The 26,839-nt window shown below is 34.5% G+C and overlaps 1 protein-coding gene across 2 annotated transcripts in view; it reads right to left on the minus strand.

The window, feature by feature from the left end:
- Positions 1 to 26,839, minus strand: part of SLC12A2 (solute carrier family 12 member 2) — a 100,729-nt gene that overhangs the window by 40,205 nt on the left and 33,685 nt on the right. For both annotated transcript variants that reach the window (XM_032336838.1, XM_032336837.1), the window contains exons 5-10: positions 13,927 to 14,066; positions 11,979 to 12,089; positions 9,983 to 10,091; positions 6,972 to 7,099; positions 6,790 to 6,874; positions 2,946 to 3,097 (exon numbers count right to left, since the gene is read on the minus strand). In XM_032336838.1, the coding sequence (XP_032192729.1) occupies positions 2,946 to 3,097; positions 6,790 to 6,874; positions 6,972 to 7,099; positions 9,983 to 10,091; positions 11,979 to 12,089; positions 13,927 to 14,066 (725 nt within the window). The remainder of the gene's footprint in view (positions 1 to 2,945; positions 3,098 to 6,789; positions 6,875 to 6,971; positions 7,100 to 9,982; positions 10,092 to 11,978; positions 12,090 to 13,926; positions 14,067 to 26,839) is intronic.

Genomic DNA, 26,839 nt, shown 5'->3' on the forward strand with positions numbered 1-26,839 from the left:
CTCAAAGATAAGTGCAAAGACAAATGAAGAGAGAAAGTAAGGAACAGAGAATATGATAAATTGCTGGATTAAGGCAAAACAGACACCACAAGCATTATATGTATCTGTAACATTTCATCTGTCATGTTTTGAGTAAAAATTCCATTTTTCTTCTTCCATTATATCATCTCTTCTACCATGAACAGAGGTAAATAATGCTCCACGCTTACCTAAACATTATGCTTCTAAAATCTGCCAAGTTTCCTGTTTTCTAATTATTTATTTACCTAATAACCTCTGCATTTTCCACCATTTAAAGTTAAAATATGAGTAGTAAAGATAATGATAATGAATGTAAATAATGGTAACACCAGTGTTGTTCAGAAACAAAGATAACAGAAACAAAGGTCTCTCTAATAAGGGGCGGGAAAGACAGAAGTCCAATAAAATGTAGAAAAGTGGCAAGTAAAATGAATGGTAAGATTCTGCATGGTGTGTCTGTGTGGGGGTATGTGTGTGGGTTGATGACTTGTGATTTAGAAAATCTTTATAAAAATGGGTCTCCTTGAAAGCAGGAAGATTTGGACAAATGTAAAGAAAAAAGCAGGTGCATTTCCAGCAGAGTGAAGCACCGAAACAAAACAAAACAAAACAACCCTAAGAGAGTGGGTTAAACATGTATGCATGTGTATGTACACAAACATGTAACCCCTCAAGTTCAGTATGGATAGAAGGCAGGGCGATGTTAAGTCTGGGTATGAAGGGTTTTGACTGATAGAGCAAAGAAGCTCATACTTTATTGAGCAATAAAGCTTAATAGTCAGGTTTCAGATGACATTAAAATATAGAACTATATTCAGAAACATGAAGATTATATATGAAAAATAAAAATTAAAAAAAATTGAACATAACTTGAAAAGAGTATTGTAAAATTTAAAAAAAAATTAAGAAAAGTAAGGCGATCCAAATCACTTTTCCTCTTAAAGTATGAAAAGTCAATTACATGCAAAACAGTGTGATCAAATGTGGCTTTGTATAGACTTCATGATTAGATTCCAACTTACAGCCTCCTCAGATACATTCTGTTCGCCATTCTTCAAATGACAAGCAATTTGCATTTTTACAGGATTTTTTTCCAAATTAGTTTTACTTTACAAAGCACTTAAAAATTGTTTTAAAAATTTATTTAATTATATTAGAAAAGCAGCTTTATGTAAACCAAACTACTCTTTGGTTTCATGAGTCCATACCAGACTTGATAAAGACAACACACTTTTGTATTTTAAGGCAACAACACAGAAATCTGATTGGCATTTTTAGTCACTGGGCAGAGATCAACATTTGCGCTTTTCATACACAATATCAATGTCAGAACTGGCCTGAATCATTAGTGGGATATGAATACTTTCTTTCATTCCTACAACTATGCCTAGTCTTGTGACTAGAACAAACAAACTTCTCTTACATAATTGGGTTCAATATTTATAACCACTGAAAATGTAGTCAATTCCTTAAAACACAAAATAAAAAAATACTGCCATTAAAAATTTAAGTCACAAATTTATTATAAAATTTAAGTATTCTATATAAAATGTATATTGTTCTAAAATATAGTGAACTCTCAGTTACTCTGTTTATGTTTATACTAAACTGTAAAAACACTAGAATCAAAATTTTTAGTTTTCACTCTGAATTAGTATAATCTTCTCTGTAAAAACCTATAAATGTTAAAAAATTTCATTTCACTTTCAGAACCTTACAGAGGTAATAATAAAAAGAAGAAGGACTGATATTCTCTAAATACTGGACAAACAGTATTGTGTTTTATATAGCTCTTGTGTTTTAAAAGGTCACAAACTTTCAAGAATGCATTAAGAATTTTATTCTATTGTTCAATGGGAGTTTAGCACAGCATGAATACATGGGCCTTACCTAATAACAATACTGATACTCACCAATACTTTCTTAAAAGGGAAGTTATTATTAAAGCAGTTATGAAGACACCCCAAAATAGAAACTCAACTCATTTCATTGAGTGCAGAACTCATTTAAAATACTTAAAGGGTGGCCTGGCTGGTTCATTGAGTGGAACATGCAACTCTTGATCTCAGGGTTGTGAGTTCAAGCCCCACATTGGGTGTGGAGATTACTTACAGGAAGATTTTCTAAAAAATAATAAAATACTCAAAATAATACTTAGGTATAAATACTTAGGTATAATACTTAGGTATACTTGGGTATAAATCTAACAAACACATTGAGCAAGTACTCGTATTCTGAAAACTATACAACACTGATGAAAGAAACCAAAGAAGATCTAAATAAATGGAGAAACATACTGGGTTCATGGATTAGAACACTCAACAAAGTGAACATGTCAATTCTCCCCAAATTGAAACACAAGTTTAATATGTTCCTATCAAAAATCCAGTTAAGACTTTTTGTAGATAAACATCATTCTACAATTTATGTGAAAAAGCAAAAGGAACTAAAATAGCTAAAACAATTCTGAAAAAGGATAAAGTGGGAGGAATCGATGTACTTGACTTTAAGACTTATCATGTAACTACTCTTAACAAGAATGGATGGTACCGGTGGACTGATAGATGAAAATGCCAAAGAAGAGAACAGAGAACCCAGAAATAGACCCAACAAGTATGACCACATGTGAGATGTTTCCTTGCTTTATGAATCTATTCACTACATATATTACAAACGATCATCAAAGTGTTGCCTTCGTGAGTCCTTTAGCTCTTGAACAGCTTCAGATTTTACCCTTTAAATTACTTATCTATTTGCCCAATTACTCATTGACAGACTTTTCAAACAGCTATCTGAGTAAAAAATAACAATGGTCCTACAATGGTCCTCCCTTCTAAGTGAGCGCTGTACTCTGAATGCTCAGGTTTGACAGCAGCCTGACGTCTAGGTATACAATGTCAGCAGAATAGAAATATGAGGCTCACCTGGAAATTGTTCATTAGGCCATAGTAACAAGGATTGCTTTCACAAGATGAAAAGTCAAAGTTTAATTTGCAGGCTGCAGAAGTACAGTTTGTTAGCTCTGTTACAATAGTGTCATTAACATTCCCAGTGGCATCTCGAACAACACAAGAACCTGAAGGACAAGAGACAATAAGAACAAGCAATAACTAAAACTTATATTCATTTCAAAATTATATATGTTCATAAAGGGATTTATGGTACTGACTGAACATGAACTGGTTAACAGTATTTACATTTTTAGCATTAACAGTTTAAGTAGATTTACCTGAAACAGAATTGGAATAGCATCATGGCCCCAAATATTTAAGTAGTGAAATAAAATCTTACAAAAACCAGTATCTCACACATGCACACTTAAAAACCCCACACATATAACTGTGGAAAATGGTAATGAGCAAAACTGTTGGGTTAAGTAAATATAAAACACTATGTTGGAAGAGTTCCAAATGGTAGAAATGTTTTCCTGTACTCCAAGTATTTAATATGTGAAACATGCCAAAGATCAGACTTCAGGTAATATCAATCTTCTGTGAAGGGAAACAATTTTAACATTAATGAGTTATAATTCTATTTAAACCTTAGGCTCAAGTAAGTCTATCCTGATAATAAGACAGTGTGTGATTGCCGAGATTTGCTTAAAAATAACCCATGAGGCAGAAGGAATGGGTACAGGTGAATCAAGATTAACCATATATTTCTATTCCTTGATAACTTTGTTGAAAGTAGGTGATGGTTCATTAGAAAAAGCAGTCTAACTTCTCCAATGAAGGCATGCAAATGGCTAACGGACACATGAAAAAATGTTCATCATCACTAGCCATCAGGGAGATCCAAATCAAAACCACATTGAGATACCACCTTACAATACCTAGAATGGCCAAAATTAACAAGACATTAAACAACATGTGTTGGAGAGGATGAGGAGAAAGGGCAACCCTCTTAAACTGTTGGTGGGAATGCAAGCTGGTGCAGCCACTTTGGAAAACAGTGTGGAGATTCCTTAACAAATTAAAAATAGAGCTTCCCTATGACCCTGCAATTGTACTACTGGGTATTTACCCCAAAGATACAGATGTAGTGAAAAGAAGGGCCATCTGTACCCCAACGTTCATAGCAGCAATGGAAAGAACCACAGTGGAAAGAACCAAGATACTCTTCAACAGAAGAATGGATAAAGATCTGGTCCATATATACTATGGAGTATTATGCCTCCATCAGAAAGTATGAATACCCAACTTTTGTATCAACATGGACAGGACTGGAAGAGATTATGCTGAGTTAAATAAGTCAAGCAGAGAGGGTCAATTATCATACTGTTTTACTTATTTGTGGAGCATAAGGAATAACACAGAGGACATGAGGAGATGGAGAGGAGATGGAGAAGAGAAGGGAGTTGGGGGAAGTTGGAGGGGGAGATGAACCACGAGAGACTGTGGACTCTGAGGAACTAACTGAGGGTTTTGGAGGGGAGGGGGGTAGGAGGTTGGGTGAGCCTGGTGGTGGGTATTTGGAGGGCACATATTGCATGGAGCACTGGGTGTGGTGCATAAACAATGAATTCTGGAACACTTAAAAGAAATTAAAAAAATAAATAAAAATTTTTTAAAAAGAAAAAAAGAAAAAAGCAGTCTACTTTTGTGTAAAATATAAAACTTCCATATTACAACATGACATTTAAAAAGTTTTCTTGGAAAAAAGCACTTGGTTATTTGGAACAATATGATGTGTAACTATTAGTAATTAGCATTCTTTAGACATTGGAGGTACTTTTACAGTCCTATCTCATCATATAGGAGGTAAAAATTTTAAACATTGCAGCCAAAAGTGAGCAACAAACAGAAAGTTAAGTTTGAAAGGGAGAATATTTTAATGACCAGACATACTGTATCAAGTTTTTTTCTTTCTGAATTTCTTCATCTAACTTTTGGAGCAGTGTTTAGAAGGTACTTGTGAAACCATCTGGGGTGAGGGGAAAAAAGAGCCCTGTTTACCCTACAGCAGTAATGCTCTTATGTGTTTCCTACTCTAATGTTCTACATTGCAGGTGACTGGGGGAAAAGAGGTTCCCTTACTCTGAATGAGTTACACATCCACTGTTGTAAATACTGGCCCCACTCCTGACTGTCACAGAGGAAGGGCTACTCCTACTGCTCCAAGGGCTAGTACGGACAGAATGAATTAAGTATGACAGCTCGCAGCCAGAGAGTCAGAAACAAACAGAAAACATTTATTTGGTTTAACTAATTATTTTCTGATTTGAAACATAATCAGCTATATCATTCTTTAAATTAAAACTAAATTTTCCTGAGCCAGGAACTTTTAGGGGAACATGAAAATGTTTTTGCTAAGCTTATATATATATATATATTTTTCCTAAATATATATTTATATAGTATATAAAAATATATAAATCTAAAAACATACATACATACATACATATTTTATACACACACACACACACATACACACACACACACACGATTTTTGTTTCTAAATGAATTTCAGAGATCCTCCTATGGACTCCAAGAATGAATAGGGGTGCCTGGTGGCTCAGTCAGCTAGGCGTCTGCCTTCAGCTCAGGTCATGAATCAGGGTCCTGGGGTGCAGTCCTGCACTGGGTTCCCTGCTCAGCGGGGAGTTTGCTTCTCCCTCTCCCTCTGCCCCCCGCCCCCCACTCATGCTCTCTTCTCTCTAGCTAACTTTCTCTCTCAAATAAATAAATAAAATATTTTTTTAAATTTTTTATCTATAGTCACTGCAAGTAAATTATATGTAAATCAATACTTTTTCTTGGGAACATTTCAGCTAAAGAAACTACTTTACTAAGAGTCTTTAAAGAATTGACTAAAAGACAAAATAAAAGTCCTCTTTGCCGGAAAACATTCTTTAAATCAAGTGTGAGTTATCTTTAGTAAGGAATCACTAAGCTTTCAATTCTTCATGTGTACAACAGTGATTTAGAGACTGGCTGACCACTTAAGCCCTTTCCAGTTCATTTAAAATGCTATGATTTCATGAATGTAATAAAAAGTTGAAAACCAGGTTCATTCAATTTAGTTAAGACTTCAGTAACACTTTTCACTCAAAATAGATTACCCTGTTTATCAAAATCAAAATTTTTTTTGGTAAAAAACACCAAACGTTGCTTAAATGTCTTCAAACAATCTTCATACATAGTAAGATTAACACGCAATACAAAATAACCACCATAAACAAAAACATTAAAAATTTTATAAAGGTCACAGAGTAGAATGCATTTACTTCTACTACATGAAGTGTATTTTTTATAAATTGTAGCAAAATCAAATCTAAGAGTTTTCCTAGAAGAGTTTACATAATTTTTAATTTACTTTAATTCATAAAGATCCTACAGTAAAAAACACTAAGGCATCTGGGGTATTAAGTAGTATCTGTAAAACCACTAGTAGTTTACTTAAAACTCTTTCTGAATTAAAACATGCAACTCTTAATCTTTTTTTTTTTTTTTTTCAAGATTTTATTTATTTATTTGACAGACAGAGTTCACAAGTAGGCAGAGAGGTGGGCAGAGAGTGAGTGAGAGGAGGAAGCAGGCTTCCCCGCTGAGCAGAGAGCCCTATGCGGGCTCAATCCCAGGACCCTGGGATCATGACCTGAGCTGAAAGCAGAGGCTTTAACCCACTGAGTCAACCAGGCGCCCCGCAACTCTTAATCTTTTTATTGAAATATATCTGCAATTAAAAGTTAGAAATACAATATTATGGAAATAAATATTTAAAGTATGAATCATGAAATTTCTGAAGGAGAAATGGAAGACTATTTACCTACAGATACTGCAATTCCTATGTAAACCACCGTAGTAATTAAAATGGCTAAAAGTGTTCCTTTGGGTATAGCTGACTGAGGATCCTAGAAGACAAGAAAAAAATTTTAAGTCTACCTTTAAAAATAAATATATATATACCATTTTTAATACAGAATGGATACAGTACTTCATAATACTTACTGCAAGATCACCTGAGATATTTGCTCCAGCAAGAATACCAGTTGCAGCAGGAAAAAAGATGGCAAATACAGAAAAGAAAGTTTCTTCCTCTCGAAAATCTGGTCCAAAGTTCTCATTAAATATTTCAGCTGTGGAGAACAAAATATCTTTGGCAATTATTGACAGCAGATTAGACTCTTATAATTTAGGTCAAGTGCAAGTGTTCAAGTTCAAGTACCTGGTAAATTCTTGAACATTTCCTAGTAGAAGCAGGGCATTGCCTGTTTTCCTTTATGAGGGAGCAGTTAATAATCAAAATGATGATTTGACCTGGGTCATGTCTACTATTTTGTGTATCTTAATAATTATGTTTCAAGCACCTTTAACTTGATTGTTATCACTAGTACAAAGGTCAGTCAAAGCATGGATAAACTTATCAACGTCTGGGGTCAGTAAAAGAGACAGGAAAGGAGGTAGGAAAATAAAAAACATCATACTCATCTGTATCCTTTTTTTCCCCTTATATCTAACTTATATACTATCTGTACAGTTTTCTCTTTCCTTGTGGTGACCTGTTTAATTTTTAATGCTGAATTATTCATCAGGCTTCCATATAATCTTAGCTAAGGCAAACTAGTTAAAGTCCCTTTCCATTTTAACAATAATGAATGCTTCAACTAGTCTTACTATTTCCATCTATTCTGATGGGCCGTGACAGTGAAACAACCAGTTAACTGTCATCCACCCATTTATCCATCATCTGAGTACTACCATGCACCAGGGTCTTCTACTGGAACCATGAAGTATCTTACTACCTTAGTAAAATGAATGACAAGGCAGCAAAGCAATATCAACCACCAAAAAGGAAAAGTCACATTCTGAAGTATATTTAGATTTCAGACTGAGAAAAATCCCAGATATGCTACTTATACATTATTTATTACTATACTAGGTAATAATGCAATACTTTTTTTTTAAAGATTTTATTTATTTATTAGACACAGAGAGAGATCACAAGTAGTCAGAGAGGCAGGGAGAGAGAGGGGAGGAAGTAGGCTCCCTGCTGAACAGAGAGCCCGATGCGGGGCTCGATTCCAGCACCCTGGGATCACGACCTCAGCCTAAGGCAGAGGCTTAAACCCACGGAGCCACCCAGGAGCCCCAATAACGCAATACTTTTATAAGGGGCCAAGGATCTGGGAAAAAAAAAGAAGGAAATGAAAAACATGGTTTAGCAGATATTTGCAGCTATTTTTAAATCAATGGAAGTCACAAACAGAAAATATATAATTACTAGGAATTTTGTAGAAATAATCATCCCCTAGAATTTTTAACACTTATTTTAGAAATAAGGTTGTAAAAAGAAATGTTAAAAAAAATTATAATATAAAAAATTTTTAGTAAAAAATCACTTGTAAGGACAAGAAATGTCACAAATATAATTTATGGAAGCGTAAAATGTAAAAATATATCTACCCAAGGGATGCTATTAACTTTCACTTCTGGCATGGCTAGTCAACACCTTTTCTCCCAATCCAGAAAATCAGGAATTTAAAGTCCCTTTTATAAGTAGGCACAAGCAGGGGAACCTGGGTGGCTCAGTGGGTTAAGCCTCTGCCTTTGGCTCAGGTCATGATCTCAGGGTCCTGGGATCGAGCCCCACACTGGGCTCTCTGCTCAGCAGGGAGCCTGCTTCCCCCTATCTCTCTGCCTGCCTCTCTGCCGACTTGTGATCTCTCTCTCTGCCAAATAGATAAATAAAATCTTTAAAAAAAGAAGAGTTAGAAGAAGAGGAGGAGGAAGAAGAGGAAGAGGAGGAAAAGGAGGAGGAAGAGGAAGAAAAAGAAGAAGAAGAAGGCGGTGGCGGCAGCATGAGCAATAGTAGTAAAAATAGGTATCACACTATCAACCCAGGCAGGACCAGTAGGCACAAAAAATGGGTGAGTGTCACTGGTTAAGGTAGAAACCTTGAAACAATTCCTATCAGAAAACTAACCATGCAACTAAATCAGTGTCTGAGAGAACCAAACCAGTGCCACTCACAAATAATGAAGTACTGCATGTTGTTACCAGTGAGCCAAAAGATTAGTAAGCTTACACCCAAAGGTAAACCAACCAGATCTCTAGGACCCACAGTTTGGGTCGCCTGATTTTTTTTCCTCTAGTAAGACTTTGTGAAGGAAGAAGTGCTCTGAAATACATCCTGTATCTTTCCATAGGTCTGTAGGAGTTGCTCTGGGCTGAATGACTAGGACTACTGCAGTTAGGCCTCTTCTTCCAGGGCTTTAAAACAAGGAGTTTCTTGAGTAGTTTTGGTCACCTGAAGACACATCTATTACCCTAAGTGGTAAACCTCTCTGACACTAATGCAAGTGTTCTTCCTGGCGCCATTTCACCCTGTGCAGACGCAGGTGCAGACTGGTTCCATTAGGTGGAGAGCAGGGGATGGTAACGGGGTGGGAAATAGAGAGAGAGACTTAAGGAAATAACAAATGCAAGTAAATTACACCAGCAGGGACAATTAGAAGCAGAATGAAAATGGTCACAAAGATTAAAACTGTAGAAAATCCTCACAATGTAGGATGTAAAACTGTCAAATAACCGAAGTGGCCATTATACCATGAGTGTTTCCTTCATGGGTACAGGCATGTTTAGACTGCTGTGCTGAAATACAGCTAACAGAATGAAAAAGCCACGTGAGCATAAAAGTCACCATTTCAGTCACAAATTTCTAAAATGGCAGAGAACAAAGACACCTTTCCTCAGGAGCACTGATTTTTCTACATTCTAACATCTTTTGATGCTAAGAATGAAAAACAGAAGACATAAATAAAAGTAGTATTTTACTCTGATCATAACATACATAACAGAGACAACACTAAATTGGATTGTTAGTGTGAGTCACTCCAACAAGAGCAATTATATTACAAATTATCTACAGTGTATTCTTTGTTTACTAGTAAAATGCTATAACATGCACAAAATATAGAAAAAAAAATGTCAAAAGGACAGTCTATATTTTTTTTACTTACATTTATAACCAAAGAAACCTTTGGGCTTCTTGCTCTCCAATGGGATAAATGTTCCTATGACGAAATCAGCAATTGCAAGTAGGAGAATCACCAAAAGAACAATCTGAGCCTGGAATTTTAAACATGAAAAATCAAAATCAAATCTCTCATGTCTCTACACTGATTCAGTTTCATTACCTTATAACTTCTGTGACTGAAGGGATTTGTCTTGTTTTCCCAGTGCCTCAAAAAGGTTTTTGAGGCATTCAATAAATTTATACTATATAAGTGATCTTTAAAGAACTATCCTAAAATGTTCAATATACCAGGGGAAAAATGGATAGTGTAAGTAGGATCATGCCAAATATTTCTGAAATAAATTCAGGATGTGCATGCCACCACACAAATCACAAAGCACTATAAATTCCACAACTCTGCAGGCTTTGTATCCTTTATCATTATTTACCGTCCCCTCCAATGGAAGTACAATCTTGACATGGGGAACTTGTTTGCTACAAAAACAAGTTTTACACCAGGTCCAAGCACAATGTTGAATGTCTGACAGCCACAGGAAAAGAAGAAGAAAAAAAGACAGAAAAAAGAAGACAATATCCAGAAGGGAGACTGAAGTAGCAAGGGGACTGAAGGAACAGTCTATGAGAACTTCCATCTTTCCTCCTACACTCTTTTTGTTCAGTGATATACAAATGACATTGTAACAATCTATCAGTTTCTGGTGTACCACATAACAATTCAATATTTATACACATGTAATTGTAAAGTGATCACCCCAACAAGTCTAGTTAATATCCAGGACCATACATAATTTAAAAACTGTTTTTTCTTGTGATGAGAACTTTTAAGATCTACTCTTTAAAAAAGCAACTTTTAAATATGCAGTATAGTATTAACTCTAGTCACCATGCTGTACATTACATCCCTCTGAGATTTATTTGATAACAGCAATTTTATACATTTGACTCCCTTCACTATTTTGCCATATTCCCCCACCTCTCCGCTTCCACTCTTTACCTCCCAATAAAGTTAGGCAGATACTCATGAAAACCTGGAAACCATGGAAATAAAAAACTGCTTAAATGCTCATCCTGTCCCTACGTAGGATGAAATTCTATTCTTTTCAGTTAAGTCAAATGGTTAAAAGTATAAGTAAATGAGTTAATTATATACTAATGACTTAAAAAAACAACCTTGGGAAAATTATTCTTTCCAAATTGCCTAATTTTTGATATGATAAATATTATTATTATATGATCATATATATGATCATATAATAATATATATGATATATTATATGATCATATATAAGATCATATAATATATGAGCTTACATGATATATAAAAGGAAATATGACACCTAGAGGGGACTTGGAGATCCTCAGCAGATCCATGTGGACACGCAGTCAGGAAAACAGCTGTACTGAGGAATATTCTCTCAGATATAGAGAAATAATGCCAGGTGCTCTGCCTACAAGTTATTAACATGTGACTTTAGCAACTTTTCCCAGAAACAGCGGTCCTGGCTTTGGTAGCCATGATTTCTGAGACGTCAACAGCAAGGAGCGAGATGAGCTTCTCTAATCTCTTACAGGCACTAACTTGACATTTATTACCCCTGTATTTATTTTTGAAGTTGAACTGTTAAGTTACAAAGGCAAGAGTTTAATTTGGGCTACCTAACATATTGACCTGAGTGATTCTAAATAACTTCAATCAAGATTAAGGGAGGGGAGCGGAAAAGAGGGAGAGGAGAGGGGGCAGGAAGTCCAAAGTCAGAAAGTACTGTATTTAAGTGGATGCTTAGACTGACTGTTATCTCTGAACATTCCCGGCCTTGTTGGATAGAAAATAACCTGATACATAAACTTCCCTGAAAATGGCCACTTAAGAAATATTTAAAATCTAAAAATATCACCACACTTTGAGTAGTCCCTAAACAAAAGCTCCAAAAGTTCTTATGTTAAATACATACAGATATTCCAGTGAGTTCATTACTTACTTTTGCTTCCCATTCCATTCCAGCCACTGAGATACCTAAGAGGAGCACTACGGTAATGGCTCCAATAATTCGAATATCATTGATTTCATCTATCATAAGTATGGAATGTTCCTAGAAAACGAAAATTATAAATATAATGAACAATTTCAGTTATTCAGATAAATTCTTTAATTCTTCTGGAAACACTTCAGAGATATCAGAATTTCTTACATAAAGAAGTAGAATAAATACCTATGTAAGGAATAAACAGGGAGGCCTAAGAAAAAGGAATAAATAACTATGTACTATTGAGGCACCATTCAAGAAACTCAAGACATCAAATATATGATCAAATTAATAATGCTATATTTAATACAGACTTAAATAAAAAATGAAATTGCTAACAAGCAAATAAAAATCATAATACACTTAAGCAGGACTCACAGTTAGCATTTTTTAAAGACATATATTTTGTATTATTGTGATTAGTAAACTCATGTTTTTAATGGTCTTTTATGTTGCATAAGAAAAAGAGATGAAGACATGTTCATGTAGATGTCCAAAAACACACACTGTTCCCACTCTAACAAGCAAAAGTATTTGTGGTTTAATATCTATGACATTAAAAACATGCTAAATTAAATAACAAAAGAATATTAACTCTTAATATTTATACTGCTTGCTTTCTTACAGCCCTTGCTTTTCTCATCCCTTAGGCCTATACAACTAAGGTCAATGCCAACATAAGTGCCAGGCTCTCTCAAATCTTACACTTCCTAATGGGCAGCTTCTGACCATAGAACAGAGTTACAACCTAATCTAACATGATGGACAGCTATTAAGTGTCTCTCCAGGTCGCTCTCAGTTAATAATGGTGAATCCTATTTCACTTCTGCTGCTTTAACTACACACACACCTTAACTCTTTTCAAACAAATCCTCTTCTCAATGCCAGGGCAGTATTATCAACTACTTCCTGGCCAGCTCTACTTGGCTATACCTCTCTCTGGTTCTTCCAATCAGACATCCCAAATTACACTGTCCTGTGCTGGTCTTTCTCAGTGAATGCCATTACCCTCCATTTAAACCTCCAACTCAGAAATCTATTTTTTGTATGTAAATCTATATATCTATGTATTTATATATATGAATCTATATCTATAAACCTGAAATCCTTTCTCTTTTCTCTGATTTCCCTTTCTCTTTCTCTAATTTGCTATATCTCAATAATCATCAAATCCACTCATTTGACTTTCTAAAAATCTCTCCAGTTCACCAATACCTCTCTAGCTACACTGGTCATTGTTTGAATGCACACCACCATCCTTTTTCCAGGATAGCTATAACTTTCTGAAAGGTCTCCCTCTACACTGGTGATCCCTCAGATCCATGCCCTATACTATGGTTCCATGTTTCTTCAAGCCCCAATATGATCTTATTTTAGCCCCTAACTCCAACTGAGATTAAGACCCCAATTTAGTAGCAAATAATAGCTTTACTGATTTGACCCTTTTTTGCCTCTCTAGTCTTAAATCTCTATTTTATGCTACAATTATATAGAAATATTTACAGAATTAAAAAACAAACAAACAAACAACAAAACCACACCATACTCTACCCCTTCTGGGCCCTTGTTCCCTTTTTTCTCCTATTCCCTCATGGCACATCCCACCTCTCCTACCTGCCTACTGACTCCTAGACTCCCTTCCTTGGAAAACCCTTACTCACACTCCTTTGTGACCTTTGCCCCTTTCCTAGGTGGTAGTAAGTGATTACCTTTTGTGCTGCCAAAGTCTTCTATAACTACCCACTTCTGACAAGGTATTATCATTACTTTGTCTATCTCCTATACTAAACTTCTTGAAGGACACGTTCTGTGTTCATCACTGCGTTCCTAGGATCCAATACGAGGAGTGGCACATAGACCTCAATAACAATTTGGGAAACCAATGTCTAGAAGTGGAAATTACCTTAAGCAACTCCACCACGGTTTCTGCAAATCCAACCACATACATAGCAACTGCAACAGCATTGGCAAAAGCGAAGATCAGTCCAATTGCACCACCAAATTCTGGCCCTAGACTTCTAGATATTAAATAATATGCTCCTCCTATGGGAAAGGGGAAAAAAACCAAAAACACTCAAGTTAGGAATTTAAATGTCAAACAATCCTCTTAATTACACAAAAGAGTTCAGAAAGCACATGCCTTCAATAAGCATGACTGTTAAATTAATAAGCAAGTGCGTGAGCATATTTTCAGGAAGAAACATCCCAAAAGAATTCTTTACAACCCACTTCATTCATTAACAGTGCTCAACATTCTGCCCATATCAAATATAAAATCATCTGGCCTTTTAAATCCCTATTCTCTCTTATAAAGCTTAGATGAGAATGGACAAAAGCCTCCTTCTCATATTCATTGATACCAATATCATCTCCTAATGGTTTTCTAAGTAAAGTTTTAGTCTTAATGTAAAATCACAATTGAGATGATTGCAATAACCTAAATTGGTATGGTAATTTGTTGGTAACATGATTACTAAGACTCCAAAAAATTTCCAAAGAAATCGCAAAGAACAGCAAGTATAAGGTGATATCCTAAATAGATATAATTTATAGTTTAATAAATCCTGACTAAATGCAATAGTCAACAAGGACATTAAATGAACTATCATGAAACATATATTTTTCTAACTTAAATAATCAGTATTATGATTTTGAGTTCATCTAATGCTTAGTTGAAATCTCTTAAGAATTCTTCTAAAATTCTATTTTATTTCTGGCCTCTAGGTCATAATCAAACTTAGTTTTAATAATAACGAAGTTACACAAACTTATATACATATTCTTAGATACTGATGAACTGCTTAATTCTTAAGGCCATAGGAAGAGGGACGCCTGTGGCTCAGTCAGTCAAGCATCTGCCTTTGGCTCAGCTCATGATCTCAGGGTCCTGGGATGGAGCCCCATATCAAGCTCCTTGCTCAGTGGGGAGCCTGCTTCTCCTTCTGCCAGCTGCTCCCCCTGTTTGTGTTTCCTTTCTCTCTCTGTCTTTGACAAATAAAATCTTAAAAAAAAAAAAAAGACCATATGATGAAATGCCATTTAATACCTGAGTATTTCTCCTGTTCTCTCAGTATAATAAAGACAAATATAACAAAAAATTCTATAGTTCAATAAAGTACAAAGCATGCCAACTTCATTCTGGAAATACCTGTAATATGTTTCATAGTTAATTCTATCAATTCTCTCAAAATACACTATAAATCCATCCACCCTAAACTTCCTTAGTTACTTATTTCACCATAATTTCTATCACCTTGGAATCCTCAAGAAAAAAATGCAACCTGATCATTTGTAATGACTGATCTTATGGTTTTTTAATCTGATGAAATTACCTAGGAATTTCCCAGAAATATTTCTGAACACTAAAAAATTCTAATGGACTTAAAGACAAATTTTTCATAAAATAAAGATCTTAGCCTAAGACATTAAATTCATTATAATTAATCACAAGAAAAATCCCTGAAATACTTTAATTATCAAGACTATATTTAACATATATGTTCACAAAATTGATTTACGCGATTTCATTTACTGCTTATACAAACAATGAATTACATTTTATCCTGACTTCACAGATGAGAAAAGTAGGTCACCATGAAAGGTTAAGTGATATCCAGGATCTAGGTTGGCATCTGGCTCCCTGCCAAGTGGGGAGTCCTCTTCTTCCCTCTCCCTTGCTCCTCTCCCCTACTTGTGCTCACTTGCTTGCTCTCTCAAATAATAAATAAAATATTTAAAAAAAATAAATGAGACTGAGAAACATCACAAATAGGACCTATAAAAACAAAGAATTAATTCATGATGTACTTTATAGTTTTGATTTCAAGTCTCTTTATTACTAAGAAGAAAAAACAGATATCTTAAGGTGAATTTAATATGGCAAAACATAATGGGAAGGGCAATTCTCCCTGGGAATTATGAATATAAGTAGGCAAATTCTGATATTTCAGAACTATTTTTAAATAGTTTAAAATATCTACAATTTAAAATATCTAAACCTTAAAGCCCCACACCTAGTTTTGTTAATTTTTAAAAGATTTTTATTTTTTTCCAAGAAAATAAAGAGTTCATGGATAATAAAGAATATAAGAGTATCTGCTAATCTCACTACACTTTTACTCCTGACGAAAAGCAAACATTCTCTGCCCTGTTTCTTTCACTTCTACTACTGTTTCCTACAGACAACCAGTTTTAAAAGCAGTTTTCCTTTTTTGTTTTGTTTTGTTTTGTTTTCATCAAAATCAAAGATAGTATTAAAGACCTATCACTTAGAGATACTGGTCTGGTATTTTTACTAATACGCATAAAGCAGGTATTCATCTTGAATATAAAATTTCTATTTTGTTAAGAATTACATTTTACTTAATTCTAGCTAAATACTGTTCTCATTCCCATTTTACATATGAGAAAATCAAGGCTTAGAGAAGTTAAGTAAATTGACCAAGGTCATACAAGCAGCCAGGGAAGAACTGGATTTAAACTCAGGTCTGGTTTGAGTCCTTACCATACAATATGCATGACAAATATCAGTCTTTTGTTATGACTGAAAATGGCAATGAGAAGGAAGAATTACGAATGAGTAAAAGGCATCAATAGACAAAAATTACTTTCTTTTAAAAAAATCTATTTGTCAAACAAACACAGAAGTTAATGTTGAAAAAATATTCTTCACGGGGTTTCATAATATGGCCATAAACTACACCCAACTCATGTGTGTAGAGGACATAAATGAGTCAGATACCAGAGTACTAAGTAATGATTCTACATACAACTGGGTTCCATTTTCATCACATATTGATTTGGGGTTGTATGTCCCTATAGCTCTTCCTAAATTTCACATCAATAACAAAACCCCAACTGGGTTAACCAAGAGCTTAAGATTAAAAATGTATTATTGGGGACACCTGGGTGGCTCAGTTGGTTAAGCAGATGCCTTCGCCTCAGGTCATGATCCCAGCGTCCTGGGATCGAGTCCCACATCGGGCTCCTTGCTCAGCACGGAGCCTGCTTCTTCCTCTGCCTCTGCCTGCCATTCTGTCTGCCTGTGCTCGCTCTCTCTCCCTCTCCCTCTCTGATAAATAAATTAAAAAAAAAAATTCTCTTTAAAAAAAAATGTATTATTGGCTATAAAATAAGTGTCAGCAAATTTCAAAGATCTGAAGTGATACAGTTAATGTTACTGACCACCTAAGAATCAAATTAAATGTATGGAAGTTCCCTAATATCTGTAAGTTACACAACATACTTTAAAGTAAACCACTGGTTAAAGAATACACCACAGGGAAGTTAAAAAGTACTTTTAGTGAATGATGATGAAAATAGAACATATCAAAATTAGTGGGATATACCTAATGCAGAAATTATAGGGGAACTTTTTCAAATGTTTGTATTAAAATGACATAAAATCAATGATCTAATAAGAAACTTAAAAAAAAAAAAGTAAATAAAACCTAAAAGAGAAATAAAGTAATAAAGAACAGAAACCAATAAAGGAAAATCAGCAAAGACAAAAGTTGTTTTCAAAAACATTAACAGAACTGGTAGACAATGAACAAGACAAAAACAAAAAAGAAAACATAAATAAACCAAATCACTAATGAAAAAAGGGACATACAGTTATAAATCCCATAGGCAGTAAGTTAAAAGGTAATATAATCAATTTATTACAATGAATATGCAACTCAGATGAAATGGATGTCCAAACTGTGGTAAGAAGAGGAAAATGATTAAATCTTATAGCTAACTAAGAAATTAAATTTATAATAAAAACCTACACACACACACACACATACACACACACACACAATTTATAAAAACTACAGGTCTAGATAACTTCACTGAAGAGGAGGTGAAAAGATCAATTTGACACAAATTCTTTCAGAAAACAAAGGAGGAGGAGATGCCAGCCAATATCCCTTTTAAGATGGGCATCATCCTGATACCAAAATCTGACAAAGGTTATTAGAAAGAAAGAAGATTTCAGATGAATATTCCTCATGATCTTAGACTCAGAAATTCTTAACAAAATGTTAGCAAATAAAATGTTGCAGAAAGTGTAACATCTCTTAGGAAGTGGAACCTACAAATGCCAGGTTAAGATTCAAAAAACCATATTAATTTGTGAAAGTAACAGAGTAAGGGAGGAAAACCATATAACCATGTCAAAAGATGCAGGAAAAGCACAACAAAATTTAATATCCACTCATGATAAATACTCTCAGCAATTTAGAACGATAACTTTCTCAATCTGACAAATGACATTCTCAAAAAACCCGTAGTCAACATCTTCTTACTTGTGGTATGTTGAACTTATTCTACATAAGAATGAGCACAAGGCAAAGATGTCTAGTCTCATCACTTCTATTTACCACTGTATAGAAAATCCTAACTAATTCAACAAAAGAAAGAGAGAGAGAAAGAAGAGAGAAAAAAATTCTAAAAATTGGCAAGAAAAAATATAAGCCATGTCTATTCACAGATGACCTGTCTATTTATGTTTATCAAGATCACAGAGTAATGGTGTCAAAATACTAAAGGCTATTTTACTTCTCTGTATAAGAAACAAAACATGGAAAATAAAATTTACAAATACCATTTATAACCAAAGAACATGAAAAACTTAAGGATAAATTTAATAAAATATAAGCAAAACATATATACTGGAAAATATAAAACACTACTATAAGAAACAAAAGATCTAAATAAATGGAGAGAGACAAATTTTCATAAACTGCAAGATTCAGTATTATTAACATAACCATCCTCCCCCAAAATATTTTTAAGACTGAAATACCAAACCTCATTAGGATTTTATGGGCTTTTTGTTTGTTTTTAACAGAAATTAGTACACCTAGTCCAAAAATGTAGGTAGAAATACAAAGGACCTTGAAGAGCCAAAACACTCTTAAAAAAGAACAAAGTTGAAAGACTTAGAAATTATAAAGGTAAGCAATCAACAGTAACTGGCAAAATTACTTCCATAATTCTCCCATAAATGGGAGAAACAAACTTATCAAAGGAACAAGCATATAGTCCAGAAAATACACAAACAATTGATTTTTCAACAATGGCACCCAAGTTAATTCAAAAGAGAGAAGAAAGCCATTTTAATAAATGGTGCTAGACCAAGTACTTATGCAGGGAGGTAGGGAGGGAGGAGAAGCACACTCTCTGTCTCACTAATACGCAAAAATTTGAAACTATTGACAGTCAAAAACCTAAGTTCAAACTATAAAGATACTAGACAAAAAGAAAAAAGAATTTCTTCATAACCCTTGAGATATGCAAAAGATTTCAGGTCACTACAAAAAAAAAAAAAAAAAAAAAAGCCCTAGCCATAAAAGAAAACTCAAGAATCTGGATTTCTTCAAAATGGTAAACTTCTGCACTTGGTAAAAAAAGATTAAGAGAATTATAAAGTGATGAGGCAAAGTTGAAAAAAGGGGAAAAAAATACATACATTAAACAAATCAACTGTATTGAGAATATATTTTTTTAAAAATTCCTATAAATAAATAAAAGATAAGACAACTTAAAAATCAGCAAAAGATTTGAATATATTACAAGAGAAGATGTACAAAATGGTCATAAGCACATGTAAAGATGCTTACTATAATTAATCATCCACAAGAGTAGGTATAATTAAAAATACATAACAAGTGTTGGTAACAATGTAGAAAAACTGGAAGTCTCATATATTGTTGACGGTAGTATAAAATGGCACAACCACTACGGAAAACATTTGACAATTTTTTATAAATGAGACATACAAGTACCTCACAAATCAACAAATCCACTCATAGGTAATCTCCCAACGTATGTAAAACAATACAACCACAAAGACTTGAATAAGACTGTTCCTGTCAGCTTATTCATAATAGCCTCACCCTAAAAATAATCCCAGTGTCCTGCAATAGGTACTAAATAATTTATTGTTACTATAGGTATACAGTCATAAAATAGAGTAATGTATAGTAATGCTACACTACAACAAACTACTAAACATATAGAATAACATGGATGAATCCCCAAAACTCTATATTGTGGTAAGACACAAAAAGAGTACCTTCTGTAGAACACAATTCCATCCTGGGCTAGAGGAGAGAGAATGATTATAAAGGAAACTTCCAGTATGATGAAAATAGTATGTATTTTTTCTGAGCTAGATTTATATACTTATCAAAACTCAAAGAACTATAAACTTAATGTGTATATTTCACATGTGAGTTTTACTCTAATAATATTGACCTAATTAACTATAAATCTATTGTCAACAACTACCATTTCAAAATTTAAAAATGGTACAAAATGATATAGCAAAAAAAATTTATGTGCTAGACTTCAAGAGAAGATTAAATATGTCTTAAGCAAGTTCATCGACTCACTGCTTTTAATGAAAGGAGACAGAAATTACTTCTAAGCTAGACCATGTGTTAAATCAAAGTTTTGTTTTGTTTCGTTTTTTTCTTTTTGGGGCCTTTCTTAAAAGGCAATTAAATAAGGGCACCTAGGTGGCTCAGGAGGTAGGCATTCAACTCTTGATTTTGGCTGAGGTCATGATTCCAGGGTTATGGGATAGAGCCCTGTGGTGGGCTCCATGTTCAGCAGAAGGTCTGCTCAAGATTCTCTCTCTCCTTCTGCCCCTACCCTCTGCATGTATATTCTCTCCTTCTCTCAAATAAATAAATCTTTAAAAAAAAAGAAAAAGCAATTAAGTCCATAAATTCATCTACATTTTTTTTGGTAAAAACAACCCAACCCAAGTTCAGGATTAGCATCAAACATCTGCCAAATGAACAGAGTTGTGCCCCAGATTCTTCATCACCACCTAGCACCAACACTCTCCATTCACTTCTGTGTTTGTTAGGTGTAAACCTCACAGAATCCTAGTACTGTAAGGCAATTCACTGGTCATCAGGCCAACCTCCTCATTTTACATAAGGATACAGAGATAAAGGTAAGTAGTGACTTGAAGCAACAGTGATGGATAAAGCCATGGAAAGACCAAAGTGATGTGTTGATTAGTCCTACAAGTAAAATCAACACTAAAATGACTGCCTCATCTATTTCATATTGTTCTAAGAATTGATTTAAAACTCCTTGGAAAAATAAAGCCCTATTAAAACTCTATTTTAAATTCGTGCAAAATACTAAAAATCTTTATCCTTGGCTGTTACTAACATACAGAATTCCATGAGTGGTGTATAAGTGTAACAAAGGTTTTTGCAAAGCAGACAACATTTTATTTTTAAAAAATCGACTTTATCCTGTTTCTTTTTTCAAACAGGTGTCACTGGATTTGAAAACTCTTTCCAAGAGCTCTGTCTTGCTAATTTTTGTTATAAAGCATTAATCAATGATTTCCTTAGTTTCTTCTACTAAGAACCCGGAGTTAACCAATGTGAATGTGCATGGTCAGTTTTACTTTTGATTAGGAGTACATTTATCAATCAATCTTTGTAGAAAATGGGATTACCATACACAGCTATTATGAACATTCAGGACAAATGAACTGAACTCAAATGGCACCTTCAAAATAAAATACACAAAGACAAAAACCCCCACGCAACTAGGCAGGAAGGAAGAAGGAGTGCTTACTATCTTTTGAACATGCACTCTGGATGTTTGACTAACAATTATGCCACAAAAGAGACATTTCTTAAACCACACAGGGCTCCTAGAGGTTCTCATCACAAGGTAAATAACATGTTTTTCTTTGTTTTCCCTTGTATCTATACAAGATGATCGATATTAACTAAACTTACTATGGCAACTTATTCACAATATGTGTAAGTCCAGCCATTACGCTGTAACACCTTAAACTTGTTCAGTGCTATATTCGGATTATATCTCAAAATTCTAAGGAAAAAAAAACTACACGTGGTTCAATTTAGTACTTGCTCTTTTTATCTGCTAACATGGACTAAATACTGTATATTAATGTGAAACATTTTTTAAGCTTTAGAAATACATTAACTTCCTTTGAACTATTTCACCTTCTTTTCTTGTAACTCTTGTTTACCCTTGATAAAAACTGCACAAGAAATCTTAACTGTCCAATATGCTGTTGAAAAATCACGGTCAACATGTGATCCAGCACATCCTCAGTGCTGTAGGTATGGGGTAAGGAAGTCTGAACAGAAGCAAATCTTGACCCGTTTTTCTACCAAAATGAACTTCCCCAAAGAGTAACTTGAAAGTAATTCAATTTAAAATACAAACTAATCCAACTACGAGGTAGAAAAACACATATAAAATAAGATAAAATTGGAAGGGTAATGGACTCCAGTTAAAATAAGTTAATTTGGGGCACCTGGCTGGCACCTGGGTTAAGCATCTGCCTTTAGCTCAGGTCATGATCCTGGGGTCCTGGGATTGAGCCCCTCCTCAGGCTCCCTGCTCAGTGGAGAGTCTGCTTCTCCCTCTGCCTCTCCCTTCTGTTCGTCCTCTCTTGAAAATAAATTTTACAAATCTTTAAAAATAAATAAAATTTTTTAAAAAGTTAATTTAGCAATGTGACACTGTGAGGGGATAATTTTATGTGTCCACTTGCTTGGTCCTAGTGCTCAGATACATGGTTTCCATAAGGGTGTTTTTAGATGACATTTACAATGAACTGATGGACTAAGAGTAAAGCAGATTGCCCACTGTAATGTGGGTGGGCCTCATCCAATCAGCTGAAGGCCTGAACAGAACAAAAACAAACTTCTCCGAGCAAGAGGTAAGAGGGAGGTGGTTCTGCAGTAGACAACCTTTGGATATGAACTGCAGCATCACCTGTCCTCTGGATCTCCAGACTGCTGACCTGCCCTGCAGATTTTGGACTTCCCATCCTCCACCCCATTATCATATAAATGAACTTCTTCAAATAAATTTTTCTTTATATATACATACACATCATACTGGTTCTGTTTCTCTGGACACCCTATTATGAAAATACTATAAGGTAAATATACAGAAATCCATATTTCCATTTAACAGCAACAAATAGTAAGAAATTAGAATTTTAAATAGTAACTTTACAATAGCACCAAAACCCAATTAATACTTTAAGTATAAATCTAAAAAAATATCTGCAAGATCTGTATACTGACAACTGAAGAACTAAAAAGAGATAAATGATATTTATGAAATGGAATCCCTGAGAGTTAAGATGTTAATTCTCCCCAAACTGACCTCTATATTCAACAGAAGTTCAAACTAAATTCCAGCAAGACAGTTTGCAGAAACTGACAAAGTAATTCTAAAATTTATATGGAAAGGCAAGAGAACTAGACCAGCCAAGACAATTTTGAAGAAGAACAACGTTGAACAAACTTCAAGAAATACTATAAAGCCACAGTACCAAGGGAGTATGTTATTAGATTAAGGACAGATCTTCAGAAAATGTACCAGAAGGAAGTCCAGAAATAGACTTATACATGCAGGGTCCATTAATTTTTTTCCAGCTTTACTGAGATATAACTGACATACGATTGTGTAAGATATATCCTGTGAGGTTTTGACATACGTACATGTTGCAAGATGTTTACCAAAATAAGGTTAATATATCCTTCACCAAAGAGAATTTCCATTTTTGTTATTGTTTTATGGTAAGAACATTTAAGATCTACTCTCAGAAAGTTTCAAGTATGTAATACTAATTATAGTCTGCATCCTATATGTTAGATCCCCACAACTTCTTATAACTGGAAGTCTGACCAACATCTCATCATTTCCCTTACCCATCAACCCCTTGTAATCACTTTTTTACACTCTGTTCCTAGGAGTTTGGCTTTTTGAGATTCTACATAGAAGTGAGATTATATAGTATTTGAGTATTTGCCTTTCTCTAACTTATTTCACCTAGTATAATGCCCTCAAGTTTCATCTATGTTGTTGCAAACAATATCTCCTTTTATTTTTATGACTAGATAATATTCTATTTTTTGTGTGTGTATGTGTGTGTGTATGATTTTATTCACCTTTCAATGAATGCTTAGGTTGTTTCCATGCCTTAGCCATTTTGAGTAACGCTGCTCAAGGGGGTGCCAACATCTACAACAAATAGAAATTTCATTTCCTCTTAATAAATACCAAGGAAGTAGGACTGTATGACCATATGGTAGTTCTGTTTTTTTATGAGAAACCTCCATACTCCTTTCTACAGTGGCTGAACGAATTTTCATTCCAAACAGTGCACAAGGATTCTCTTTTCTCCACATCCTCACCACGACTTATCATCTTTTTTTTTTTTCTTAAAGATTTTATTTATTTGACAGAGAAAGACACAGCGAGAGAGGGAGCACAAGTAGGGGGAGTGGGAGAGGGAGAAGCAGACTCCCAGCTGAGCAGAGAGCCCCATGCAGGGCTCCATCCCAGGACCCCAGGATCATGACCTGCGTAAAGGCAGACTCTTAAGGACTGAGGCACCCAGGCACCCCCATCTCTTGTCTTTTTGACAATAACTATTCTAATAGGTACGAGGTATTAACTCATTGTGGTTTTGATTTGCATTTCCATGATGATTAGTAATGTTGAGCACCCTTTCATGAACTTGTCTTCTTTGGAGACATGTCCATTCAGGTCCTTTGTCTTTTAAATCAGATTATTTGGTTTGTTGCTATTGAGTTATAGAAGTTCCTTCTCTATTTTGATATTAGCGCCTTAACAGATAATATGATTTGCAACTGTTTTCTTTCATTCTGTAGGTTGTCTTTTCATTTTGTTGATTGTTTCTTGTGCAGTGCAGAAGACTGTAAGTTGATAAAGTCCCATTTGTTGATTTTTGTTTTTGTTCTTGTGCTTTTGGTGTCATATCCAAGAAATTCACTAGGAAGACCAAAGTCACAGGGCTTTCCTCCTGTGCTTTGTTCTAGGAATTTCCTGGTTCTAGGTCTTAATTTCCTGGTTCTAGGTCAAAATCTATTTTGAGTTAATTTTATGAGTGATATAAGAGGTCCAATTTCTTTTGCATGTGAATATCCAGTTTTCCCAACACCATTTAAGAGACTATCCTTTTCACATATTCTTAGCTCCTTCATCAAACATTAGATGAGTGTACACATGTAAGTTTATTTCTGGGCTCTTGATTCTATTCCACAGGTCTATATATCTTTTAATGCCATTACCATACCATTTTGATTACTATAGGTTTAAAATATAGTTTGGAATTGGGAAGTGTGATGCTTTGTTCTTTCTCAAAACTCTTTGACTATTCAGGGTCTTTATGGTTCATGATAATTTTTCCTATTTCTGTAAAAAAATGCCCTTGGAATTTTGATAGGGATTACACTGAATTGATATGGAAGGAACATAAGTGTCCATCAGTAGACAAATGGGTAAGGAAGGGGTGTGTGTGTGTGTGTGAGAGAGAGAGAGAGAGAGAGTGAGTGTGTGTGTGTGTGTGTGTGTGTGTGTGTTGGAATATTACACAGCCATAAAAAAGAATGAGACTGTGACATTTGAGACAACATGGATGGACCTAGGCAAGATTATGCTGAGTGAAATGTCACAGTGAGAAAGATAAAACTTATGATTCCATAAGTGGAATTAAAAAACAAACAAGTGAATAGACAAACAAAAAGCAGAATCAGACCTATAAATACAGGGAACAAGCTGATGATTACCAAAAGGGAGGAGAGTAGGAAGGTGGGCAAAGTGGGTAAAGGGGAGAAGGAGATACAGGCTTCCAGGTATGGAAAGAATAAACAACTGAAATAAAAGGAGGCACAGCCTAAGGAATACAGTCAATGATATTGTAATAGCGATGTAATAGGATGGATGGTAGCTACACTTGTGAACACGGCCTAATGTATCAACTTGTTAAATCATTAAGTTGTAGATCTGAAACCAATGGTAACACTGTGGGTCAACTACACTAAAAAAAAAAAAATTCAAAATCTCTAACTAATAAAACATTTCAAAAAGTTGTTACCCAAGAAACAGGGGAAAATGAGAAGTTTGCGACAGACATCCTTTATCTCCCATGAAGAAATGATCAATGTACATAATATGAAACATCTGTGTATTTTGCAGTATCTGTGGAAATTGTGTAAAATAAAGGTTATTGAGGAAAAAAAACCCTCAAAAGGTGAAGATAGCAAAAACATAATAAAGTTATCGATGATAAAGTAAACTAACAATTTTTGCTCAGAGTTCATCTAGTAGGATTAGAAAATATACCAGAATTCTTATAGCACTAAACCACCTACTTCTGTAAACTTACTAAACAATTTATCGAAAGCCACCTTGTGTAAAATTCCAAGGAACCATTTTGAGAATACAACAGAGTTCTGAGAGATCCAAATGGATCCAATAGCCATGTTGATTATTGTTCTAGTTAATACATTTTAATACCCTGATCTACCCATATACAATGATCTGTCTGCATCTTAACACTGCACAAATTTCCTCTGTTCTGTTGCTATTATTAAGGCAAGTAGAGAAAATGTGTTAACCAACATTAAACCTTCAGACTAGGACTGGGGGCTATATTATCATTATGACTGATCACATGAATAAGTTAAATTTGAAGAGTCAGGACATACTGCCCTAATTCTGCAGCAGAAAATTTCAAAACCAAGTTGAAGTATTTTTAATCATCAAAGACTCACAAAATTGAAATGCCACCAAATGAGTCAAAGAGAAAACCCAAGTCAAAAATTATTTATAACTGTTTGCCAGATTCACATTCAAACTATTTGTGGTTTGTAAGTAGTGTTTTACTAAACTGAAAACAATGTTGTGCTTAAGTCTAATAAAATCTCAAAATACAACTGCTAGAGAACTGCTCGTTACAGCTTCTTCAAACATTTCACTGATCTGAAAAGCTATAA

This window comes from Mustela erminea, chromosome 3, assembly GCF_009829155.1.
Source record: "Mustela erminea isolate mMusErm1 chromosome 3, mMusErm1.Pri, whole genome shotgun sequence".
NCBI lineage: Eukaryota > Metazoa > Chordata > Mammalia > Carnivora > Mustelidae > Mustela > Mustela erminea.